The sequence below is a fragment of the Lolium rigidum genome, chromosome 4 (genome assembly GCF_022539505.1).
Source record: "Lolium rigidum isolate FL_2022 chromosome 4, APGP_CSIRO_Lrig_0.1, whole genome shotgun sequence".
NCBI classification, from domain to species: Eukaryota; Viridiplantae; Streptophyta; class Magnoliopsida; order Poales; family Poaceae; genus Lolium; species Lolium rigidum.
The window spans coordinates 92,382,933-92,394,678 of NC_061511.1; the positions used below are offsets into that span (position 1 = coordinate 92,382,933).

General features: G+C 39.3%; 1 protein-coding gene across 1 annotated transcript; it reads right to left on the reverse strand.

Annotated features, from left to right (window-relative positions):
• On the reverse strand, nucleotides 1–10,990 carry LOC124649612 (U3 small nucleolar RNA-associated protein 25). Its single transcript, XM_047189210.1, has 23 exons — nucleotides 10,776–10,990; nucleotides 10,616–10,681; nucleotides 10,356–10,536; nucleotides 9,804–9,945; nucleotides 9,131–9,236; nucleotides 8,062–8,162; nucleotides 7,855–7,977; nucleotides 7,639–7,719; nucleotides 7,342–7,487; nucleotides 5,580–5,652; nucleotides 4,338–4,415; nucleotides 3,960–3,998; nucleotides 3,791–3,879; nucleotides 3,576–3,640; nucleotides 3,161–3,207; nucleotides 3,015–3,074; nucleotides 2,746–2,817; nucleotides 1,922–1,951; nucleotides 1,324–1,418; nucleotides 1,088–1,193; nucleotides 918–980; nucleotides 739–810; nucleotides 1–312 (listed from the first exon to the last, which is right to left on the reverse strand). The coding sequence occupies exons 1-23, from the start codon at nucleotides 10,816–10,818 to the stop codon at nucleotides 238–240; spliced, it is 1,953 nt and encodes a 650-aa protein (XP_047045166.1). The 5' UTR covers nucleotides 10,819–10,990; the 3' UTR covers nucleotides 1–237.
• Between the last annotated feature and the right edge of the window lie 756 nt (nucleotides 10,991–11,746).

Below are 11,746 nucleotides of genomic sequence, written 5' to 3' on the forward strand. Positions count from 1 at the left end.
CCGATCAGACGTTTTTTTAGTATCTTAGCGACCTCCAAAAAAAATCATCATTACATGACACCACCAAAATTTACGAGCGCACTGCCGCAGAGCATCAATCACAAACAAACAAATATAAGAGAAACCTCTATATGATCTATTAGAATAGTTTCAGATACAAAAATGAAAAATCTACTAGACTAAGAAAGGGGTTTCTGTTTAAGCGTATGGTGACAGCTCAAAGTTTTAGGTAGGCTATCAGCAGAATACGAACATGCTCTTGTCAGAAGAAATCAGCTTTCGTGCAGAAGATGTTCCAACAATTCGTTCCAACTGCAGATTTGCAACAAGAGAGCTAAGTCAACGAGAATGCTGGCGGAGATTCACTTATTTAAACACTTGGACTACACCTAAACTGAATTTAGCAAAACGTGTACAAAAGAAATGCAACGAAAAGCCCAGCTATCAGTGCTGACAGAAGAGCAGGCAGCTAATATGAGATTTGGGGCTCTGCCGTCTGATGTTAATAACTGATAACAGGTAAAAGTACTTGCAAACAAAAGCTCAAATCTGAACTATCGTTATTTTCCTTGAAAGTTTTGATCATAAAAACCAGACGATCAGAAAGTATAATGTCAAATAGTTTTGCCACGGTACGAAATGATAGATAAAGCATGCAATATGATCGAACAAAACCTACATGACAGTAGTATCTGTAAATTTCTGATGGGAACCAAACTACGTAAACAGTGATCTCACCTTAAGAATATCCAGAGGAGAAAAAAGTACATTGCACTTTGGATTTGGTGATTCGCCAAGCATATTTACAAGCTGAAAGAAAAGGAAAGCACAGGGTTCAAAGAGATAATTTTTAGGCCTTTTAACAGCACAAATTCATACGCAGTGCATACTGCATACAATAGCAATCTAGTCAATACCTCTGGATAGAAATCTTTTCTCCCTGGCAATGAGTAGACAACCAAATGATGTCCTCCTCTAATCTGCATGTTAATGGTAGAGTTATTAAACAGATACTCAAGTGCATTCTTGTAAAGTGACACCTAGAGCACGTCATAAGAAGTCCTCAAGGCCTTTTAGATGTTATGACCTTGTATCTGTGGAAGAAGTGAGATCTCTCACTATAGAGCAAGATCTTTTTCTGGCCCTCAAAAAACCAAAGTCTTGCACGAGATATATCCGGTTGTGACGTAGCCCTAATAAGAGCACATATACATCTACTATAAGCATAAGACCAAAAACAGATTCTCAACAAAAATAAAGACAGAGTGCAGATCCAGTTTAGCTGAACAAAAAAAAGTAAATAGCAGAAAAAGGTGCACTTACTCTCCAATTCTACAAAAAGACGCGTCCTGAGATTTTAAAAAATTGCTCATCCTAATATATTCAAAATAGGAACTGACAAATAGCAACACTCCCCCCTGCATAGTGCATTAATCAATTAGATAAACTTGCACATGACATTTCCAAACAACTAATATATTCAAAAGTAGCATTGGATGAACCATTATGGAAATCCAGATGAGGAATTGTCAGATAATGTATATTTTTTCCTCCAATCCCTAGACTGTTTCCAGACAAGTCTAGCACATCTACAAACAAAATTACTGCAAAATGCACAAAGTGCTGATACATTTCTGGCAAATACTGTTGTAGAACTATACTGGGTAATAAAAACCGTAAGTGAACTCCATGTGGTGACAAAGTGCACATCCCACTACTACAAAATGACATGTTTGGTTGCATACATCCAAAATATCATGTGCTATCAGGTGTAACCCATGGTTTTCTTGAACTCTCCCCCATCAACATTTTAATTACCAGGGCCGGGTGGACATTTAAAACTACTCCTACAACTTCAAGAAGTACAAAATTCAAGTGAACATGACAGCATTGCAGTATCAGGAGTACAGAAAAACAATACCTCATCTGACTCCTGAATCTTTGGGTATACCTGTAATAATAAATCACAAAATAGTCAATAATAAGGCCATAACATATTTGTTAGAGCTATTCCATATTTCTAACAATCAAGAGGCAAGACCAAAGAAGGTGTGCAACAAACACTGTATGACTCCATAATTTTACACAGCACCTAACACTGAAAGAAATTATGTGCTAGTCACATGTGGGCTCAGCTTGTGTGTACTACCACATGCCCCAGCTTGTTCTGTCCGAGCTTGTTGCTAAATTTCGGTGTAGATGCGCACTCTGTCATACAGTTGTCACAACATGGAATTCCCATGTCCAAGTTTTTGGCAGTGACATAGCACTAAATTTGGATGATTGGTACCCTATGAGTGAAATTGGAGCGGCAGGGACATATATTGCTTGTTCCTAACCACAGTTTTCTTCTCTGAGTCATTGCTGGATATGAATCCAAATGTATATACAATCGGTCACAAATATGAACCTAGTACAGAGCAAATCAAATACAGACATCCTCCTGTACAAATATTTAGTTGGACAATCTGTGAAACAGAAAACATCTATTTTGTAATATAAAGATCAACCGATGTTGCAATTATTTCAGAATGCAATAACATTAGCAATTTAGCATGCAACTTTTAGTCGGATATTGCATCAAGTCCAGATAAGAATTTAGGTTGGTTGTCCTTGCATAATTGTTTACATACAGTATTTCGCACATGAATTATGTAAAGATGAGTGATAGTTTTGAAAATTAGCTGAGTGCCCAAAATTTCATAATGCATTATGAAGATGCAATATAAGCACAAAATGACTCACCCTTGTGCAGAAATAATCAAAGCGGGCATCATCAGATTCACCAACAGAAGATGCATCAAACCGTTCATACACCTGTGTAGTGATTGAACAATGAAAAACATATAACTTAATATTGTCTGTTGAGTGAGTCCATCCAAAATTTGTAAAAAGCATCTAAGGAACAGCCCGGAATCCCTGACATCTAAGTTTTGTTCGGATGGATATATCTGCACAACAGCATAATAGCAACGATGCGACCGAGTATGAAGAGAAACAAGGAATTAACTGACCTGCCGTACTTCAAGCTGTATTTTGGGAAGAACACCTGCAAACTCAGTCACCAGTTTAACCTAAAAAATGTTGAGTTCCAGCATGTCAAAAACATGAGTCCAACACTACAAATGGATTGATTGATTACTTTCAGCATGCTACATACCTTTCCCTCATAATTTGAGCATGACCCGTTAAATAAAGCATTCATTTCTGCACAGCAGGCAAAGAATTGAAAGATAAATAGGTATATAAATAAACAAGTAGGTTACAATGTGAATATAGAGGGTGAATTTTACGTCACACGAGCGAGCATAATATATTTGCAGCCAATGTATGATGGTCCACATGCACAGCAACTAATGCAAGCAATTTAAATACCCAAGTACCAGGCATAACTTCAGTAGACACATACACACTAGCAAGAACAATAATAGATACTAAAGTAAATGCTGAACATGACTAAAAGAAGAACTGGTATAACTCAAGTTGATATTGAAAATCCAATTGGATGATATAAGCTGAAGACTTGAAAAATATGAGTCAAAATGATGGTCACGGTTCCAAGTGAAATTCCATACCTGGTGTAAGATACGAGCTTAGGATTATTGTTTGCCGATAATAACGTGCATGCTGGTCTAGGTACCTGAGCCAAATAAATGAAAATGTAAGAAGCATATAATTGACCTGATAAACATCATAATCAATAAAGAAATGCAAGTCATTTGATATTTTACAATAAAGTAAGTTGATGACTCAGCCTTAGAGCATGGCATAAATAAATAAATAAAATTACCATGGCCTTATCCGCATCACGTTGGCTACATGTTCTTTTGATGGCAACTGGTTTAGTTGTTCAAGAACAGAATGGAGATGTGACCAATTCTACATTCATAGGTAGCAGTCATTTGTACCAGCAGGCATCAGAAAACTAGTAGAGCAAAGTACTAGAGTTGGAGGTTAACCTGCATAGATATCACATCTGCGTGATCAACCACCACTATCTGGACAAAACAAATGTATTGATAGTTAGACCTCATCGAAAATAAGAAACAACAGAATTGTGTGCACACTTGTTCCTTTATGGAAGTAAGTTGTCTTATCATAATTTCAACTATACACAGGGTCTTGTAGACATTCAATTTGAATTGATCATTGTTTCCATGCGGACTATAGACGATTTACATATAATAATTGATTTACATATAAAATAACATATAGGGATAGAGATAGTAGTGAACAGAAAATTGTAATACTCCGACCCAAATTAATTGGCACGGCACTCTTGAGCTGCGCCAATTAATTTGGGCCGGAGGGAGTATATGAATTAGAGAGGAACTAACTTCAATCGATGACAGGAAATCAGAATCATTTTCCTTGGCACGTCCCTTTTTCTTGATATCTTCACCTCCATCGATTTTCTGATATCAGGCAGGCATAATTACGTAAGAGAGTACTGATATTTCAGCAAAAATGTGCGCATGTAATCAGAATAAACAACTCAGAGATGGGAATGGGATGGATTTGGAAGCAAAGTAATGTGAAAGGCACAAGGAGATCAAGTTTCTATTACAAATGAAACTAGTGCATAATGATGGAATAGTAACGAAACAGATTTTTTGTTACAGAACAACTGGAAAACAGGATCCTGTTTTAGTTCTTCCAATTGGCTAGCACCACTTCCAATTGGCTAACACCTACTCATTGGATCGGCAAATCCAACAGCGTGCTGATATGTCCCTCATACCTTTAAGCGTTTTCCACTTCTCCCTATATCAAAGCCACCTCCCTACCCAAACACCCTTCTTCAAAAACCTCCCTTTTTGCAAGAACACCTTCCTAACAGAGTTGTTGTTTGCAATTGCCACAAAAGCCAGAACCTTGTCACCTTTCTCCATATCGTATATCATGATATGGTATGTACCTCCGTCCATACTCCATAGGTGCTGCAATTGGCGCATCGACATGCTCAGTGGCATTCCAAACAGCAACCTCACTGCTGACTGCTATCGTTCATTTTCCTTGCCACCATTACTGACCAGCCTATATGAGTGTGGCCCTGGAAGCTGTCAGTCCTGCCACCCGATAACCTCACACTGTTGGGGACTCAAAATGCCCCTATGTAGGGCCTGGAGGTTCACTGAACCCATCAGGTGTTTGTGCAACAAATGTAGAATAGTGTTTTAGCTGTTCGATACTCCCCCTGTTCCATTTTATTAGTTGCACACGCACAGTGACCAACAAATTGATTTGAGGATAATTTGGACGAAAATACCCTGGTTACAATATTGATTAGAGGAGTAATAATAACTGGCGGCTAATTAATGATCCTTACAATTCAGGAGGGGTAGAATCAGCATCTACTGGGATAAAAAGGAAATCCAAACAATTCAGAATTTACCTACGAAACAAATACACCCAATAAAAAGATAAAGAGGGAGTATGTTTTTATACTGTGTGCAGTGCTAATTAGGACAGTAACCTACAGGGTGTCACCAGAACGATAACAATATACAGCTGCTGCATGCATGAGTAATCATGACTAATTGAGTATACGAAGAAAACCTTTGTTGAAGAGTACTTACAAGTTTAAGCGCTAAAGGAGATGCCACTATGATATCAGAAGCATAGAAGTTACTGTATAGCTTAACAGATTTCCTGCAGAAGCATTGGTTAAAACATTAACTTTTAAGAAGCCTTCTGCATTCGAATATAGTCGTAAGAAAATACTAAAAAAATTAATGTGCTAGCAATAATGAATTTAAGGACATATATTTTGCTGACGGCAGAAGATCTCACAATGCAGAATATCAAAAAGCAATCATATAACACAAAACATGTTGTAACATTCTACAACATCCAGTTTGTAGACTGAAAAGTTTACCGGATAAGAGACTTACCTAGCAGAAGTAAGCTTTAGGAGATAAAGCTAAATGAAGATATGAACTATCCTGAAGGGACTACTATCTAAGCAGTAGCATTTCTTTCATCGAGACTTAATGAGATGTCTCATTTAAAAAAAAACATATTTCAAAGCAAACAATCACTACACTGTAATGGTTTCAGAAGCCAGATGCTCTACCATACAGAAGATTTTCCCTATCACGACTGAAACTGCTTTAGCGGGTGGTGGAAATAACTGCTGAAGTGTCTTCTGCTATGCTGTGCATTCTATCAGTTGTGCAAACAATAAGAAGGCTTTTAACAGGTACATGATATAAGATTTAAAAAACCTCAAGACAAAACTTTCAAACTGATGACACCTAAACCATTAGAAGACTCCTCCCCCCCTCGGTCCAGAGTTGCCATTGAGAAAACAAAGCGCACATTGCTTAATCTGATGCAAAAGTCACATAGCACAGATTGTACTGCCTTCATTGCCTTCTCAAGTTTGCCGTATAGTGAGGTTTGCTTTCTTCGTAGTAAATCGTGTGATTTAGGATTTCTAAGTTATAGCGAACTTCCCATTGCAAATTGCACATCTTAATTTACACTAGTTTCAAGTTGTAACAATTTAAACACAAAGCTGCACACAGACGATCCAACAATAAATACTGAATTAAGATCGTTCATCATATTAGCGTAAAGGAAGTTTTATGTAAGACATGGAAGGAATTCAAATTCATTCAACCCTGTCAATCAACTATACAGTTCACACATGACTGGAGGGTTCAAAACAAAATGGGCTATTGATTCATTGCTTCCAAGAATGAGAATGAACCATGTATCAGTGGTAAATCCCAGACCATATAACTTACTACTCCCTCCGATCCTAAAAAAGTGTCAGTCGTACGATTTTTGAAATTACAGCTATTAAAACGTGATATATTAAAATTAACACAAAAATATACAATAGCTTCCATGACCACAAAAGTTGCCACCATGACACATATAACACAAGTTAGCATAAGATAGTGGAACCACAAATTACGTCAGAAGTGAGTTTTTAACTTTCAAGGATGAAGAATACTGAAGTAAACCTCCAATTCTGAACATACAAGGTAGAAAAAATGTAAAACCTTTAGTCAAGCAAGTGGCATATTATCCTTGTTTAGTCATTTATAAATTTAGTGAATAAAGTTCCAGGACCAAAGGACACTACCAAACAATAGTCTGAACAAACAGCAAACCAATATAAATTAGAAATTCTGTGATTTGTTCTGCTCAGCGTTTGACTATTCATTTACATGCTCATGATCAAGCCCGTGATAGGCAATGAACTTGAAGAAAAAATTGAGCTGTTGGATTTTAAAAAAACTGTAGGGAGTACATGGTGGGCTGTGGACAGACTTGTCTTCGCAACCAGAAAATTACTATGAGGAATTATTAACGATCGAGCACACTTACTTTGTATATTTTATCCCAAAAAGAAAGTGATCTTCAACATCCCCAGCAAAAAGAAGGTTAAAATCTGCGGGTTTTGAACTATTTTCAGTCTCCTCTTCATCGTCTGATTCATCAAACTCTTTTTTGAATAGTCCCATGGCATTATCCTACAAATGAAAGAACTCTCTACCTATTAGCACAATAGAAAATAATCACTGAACCAGCAATCGCAAATTATACATAAAATGATCTGCAGATTTAAATGAACCTGATGTTTAAATGTTGCCCGTAAGAGCAACTGCAAAAGTAAAAGTGTACCTTCTGTGTCAATGGAGATAATTGGATTAATCTCTTCACTACCCGACGTGCAATGCTTTTGAGAGGTAACAAGAAAAGAACCTGGGGCCATGATAATAATACAAAAGAAAAGAGCAATAAGTTCAGAGATAAAGATGCAACAAAAATACTTACATAAATGAAGTGACAGCATGTTAGAAATTTTTGCTCAAATGTGTTTTGACTATGTGACAATACCTTTGGACGTGTAAAACCCTGATCACGGTACGAGTTGTCATCCAGAATATCTGTGTTAGCATCATTCCTAAGTTTCGCGTCATTTTTAATGACAACATCTCTTGTTCTATGAACGTGACTCAACTGCCGTTGCAATAACATTGCACGTTAGTCAGCACCATAACAGGTATAGTAATAATGTTACCAAACAGGGATTTTGAAACTTACAGCATGCATAATATATGCATCCATAGTACTGGAATCCACCTTACTACCCTTAAGGTAAAATGGCTTCTTATTACAATGCATTATGTCACGATAACTATTACCTGTAATAAACAATTAAATTAGAATTACACTTGATAAAGATGACAGAGAGCCACCATACATCATTTTAGCCAGGAAACATGACATGGAAAGCCATAATTTATCTTAAATTTACTTCATTATAGGGAAAGAACGAAGTATGTAACTTGGTATGCTAAAACTATTTTGGTAACAACTTTTTTTCAAAATTGCAAGAATATGGATCCAAAACAGACGTGGACAACACTATAGGCTAGGGGAACCAGAAAAGGTACTTTCTGTCTCTATATTGCCAAAATTACTAAGACGGGCACCTGACAAAGTAGGATTAGTATATACAATCATTTCTCAGGGGCGTTAACTGTTTAAGAAGTTGGTACTGGTATTCACTTGTTTTGCAGAGGGGCACACACACATAGACACCCACCGAAAAGATGTTTAGCTTGTTTGTATAACAAAATAGTTTCTGCTCTTCAGGCCAAGTGGACAGTGGTGGCAATGTAATAAAGGAGAAGTCCACATTTGTATCAGTTTGAGAGCCTTAAAGGGCCTTAAAATCTCTATTTTCCCCTATTCATAGAATGGATAGAGAAGCTCTGTTGGCTTCTTTGGGAACAAACTTTCTGTCTACTTTACTTTGGAGAAGTTTAGAGTTGCCAAGTACACAAACATGTAAAAGAAGTATTTAATCATGTGGAATTTAGAACTGTAAATCACTAAATCCTGATCCAACTAAATTTATGGGCACTTTTTTGTAGCTGGGTTGTGCTGCAAAATTAATTAGCAATAGGGATCTTTGTTAATTCCAAAAAAATAGCTCGATATATTCCTCTAAAGCAGCACTATTTAGTACTCAATATATGAAAAGCTAGTGAAGGCAAGTGCTTTTACAAGGGACCAATGCTAACCCCAGCTGCTTAAATGTTCTACTGACTCATGTCATTTGTGAAACAAGGCACTAGCTGAAAGATAATCAATAAAGGGCACTCACAAAGTGAGAAGAACTTCAATCTAGAGTTCAAGTTATCAGACAGGGTGTTTTGCCAGTGGTCCCTCAGTTTTCCTTTGACATCAACAAAAGGATCATCAGGAGCTCCCTGAAAGAACAAAGCATTGTGAATCTCCTGAACTATTTCTTACACAGAAAATCATCCCTGCACTAGTAATGAAGAAGTTGAATAACTCAGCGTAAAGCAGTTGAGTAGTTTGATAACTAATGTAATGGATCCAGTACCCAAGCACAGAGGAGCACAAAATAATATTTCCGCACATCTTGCCCTTTGAAGAAGCACATTTCACATACCATTTGAAGATGTATGGCAATATGTGCATGGATGTGGTACAGATAAATGCACCACAGTAACCCTCCCAAATAAGTTACAAAATGAATATAGGCCATAACTCATAAGGCGATCTAAACACACGTGAAACTTTGGACTCCAAATAGACATACTGGTATCCTGCTATTAGAAAACAAATACCTATATCGCGCAGTCAAGGACTCAAATTCAGTAACCCTCATTTCAAGGAGAAACAAGATCAAATTGCATCACATCACATAAATCATAAACTTCCGAAGTACTTCACGCACATAAGATCCACAATACACAAGTTGGTATGTGAATCAATCAAAATAACTCATCATGATGCAATTCCTCAAGTACCTGCATGTTTTCACCTGTTCCAACCCATTTGGATTTTGGAATGTCCGCTGCAGGCATCTCCCATTTATATTTATTCTTCTGCTTGAGTAATGCAGTGACTTGATCATTTGTTAGTACATGACTAACATGACGCTGAAATGAACTGAAACATGCAAACGAGGGCGCTGTTAGGACGAGTTACATGGAAAGATGATGTATAATGCAAGAAAACAAAATGGAAAATGGTCCAAATAAATATCCTGTTTAACTACTGAAACCAAAGTAAGAATAAATTATTTCAAGCATGTAAAATAATCTCTGATTGACTTACAGTTTTCAAGGATCCTATTATTGCTGTGGCATACGATACAGTAAAGATGGCATTATACAAGCATTCTGAAACCAAGTCATATAGGACCAAGACATAGCATATACTGTGGCCAAAAACTGAATGACTGATATCACATAAAAATATAAATACAGTATGTCTGTCCATTTAGATAACAGCCATTAAGCCTCCCAATTCAGCGAAAAAAGAAAATACGTGAATACTGCTGTACCAATAGCACTAACCATGACGACGACTCCATTTCATCAGTAGCATCATTTGTATTGCTTGTCACATCATGTGCCTCGTCCTCACTGGGAACACTGCAATCATCTGTCAAGTGGTCTTCATCACTCTGATACAGGCCTTGAGAGCTCCCATTGGATTGCTTCTCACGTCGAGCAGCCTCCTCTTCTATGATTCCATCTGCACGCTCAAGTAATTAAGTCTAATGAGAAAAGGTGCAGGCTGCACCACATTGCTGCATGAAGCAAGAAAACCGAACCTGAAGTGTCTGGCAGACCGCCGTCAAGCGCCGGCCTTTTGGCCTTCTCGCGCCGCCTCTTCTGGCCTGAAACCACGCGGTAGCATAGCATCAGGAGGGGAGAGCAGCTGAGTAAACAAGGTGGTACTTTGGGCAGGGGACGGCGGCTAGGGTTTCGTACCTCGAGGAGTATCTGTTGCAGATACAGGCTTGGGCTTCCCCATCGGCAAGGAAGCCTAGGAGTACGCTAGCTGCGCGAGGGAGGGAGAGATGGGTTCTTGTGGGGGAGATGGGGAGGTAGTAGAGGGGCTCCAGGCAGCGGCGTGTAGGTCGGAGCTGAGAGGCGGCCGGCGGGCTGGACGTCGGGCGGGGAGAGGGGCTGGACAGGAGTTGGACGGCGTGGGGTTGGAGATGGGGCAGGAACCAAGATGCTGCTGCAGTGCGGACCGCCGGAGGGTGGTGCGGCGGCGGCGATTACGGGCGGACGAGGTTGGACGGTTGGTGATGGGGCGGGCGGGCGGGGGTGGCGGCGCGGTGTCCGCTGCTTTCCAGGGTGGAGGACGGGAGTCGGGACTAGGCGGAAGGAAGTAATCGAGAGTGAAGACTAAAGAGGCCTCTACTCGTTGATGGACTAGCGTGGAGCTAACACTCAATGTCTACATGGGCTGCCTCTCGCTGGGCTCAAACTATCGGTTTCTTTGGGCTGCCTCTCGCTGGGCTGAAACTATCGGTTTCTTCGGTCGCTTGGGTCTGTCGCTCTCGACAACCCAACAGTACGCCAATATTTCGGTCACCAGATTGGCAAGACCGATTGAATGACCGAAGACCAAACTATTGAGTTTTTCGGTTTTGGTTTTGGTTTTCGGTTTTGGTTTTGGTCTTTTATACCCGGCCAGAGGTACAACTGCGTGGAGGTGGCCGACCTCCGCGAAGGCCACCAACCGCCGCGCAGGTGGGAGTACTTGTACGCCTCACGCGCGGGCTCACTTACCCGTGTCTCTCAAGCCTAGAACCAAAAACATGTCACCTCTCGTGCTTTTCTCAATTTGTCTTAGAGCATTTTCAGTCGCGTCTCCCGAACCGTTCCTCAAACAGCATCGGATTAAGCGTTTGGGGAACGTATTTTGTTTGTGCCATGCCGGGGGAACGTCG

Bases quoted from the DNA above. Each gene is read 5' to 3' on its own strand.
- LOC124649612 (XM_047189210.1), bottom strand. From the start codon at position 10,818: ATGGGGAAGCCCAAGCCTGTATCTGCAACAGATACTCCTCGAG. The intron at 9,237-9,803 runs GTACTTGAGGAA...TTGTTCTTTCAG, and splicing joins GAACAGGTGAAAACATGCAG to GGAGCTCCTGATGATCCTTT. The intron at 1,952-2,745 runs GTGAGTCATTTT...TTATTATTACAG, and splicing joins TTGATTATTTCTGCACAAGG to GTATACCCAAAGATTCAGGA.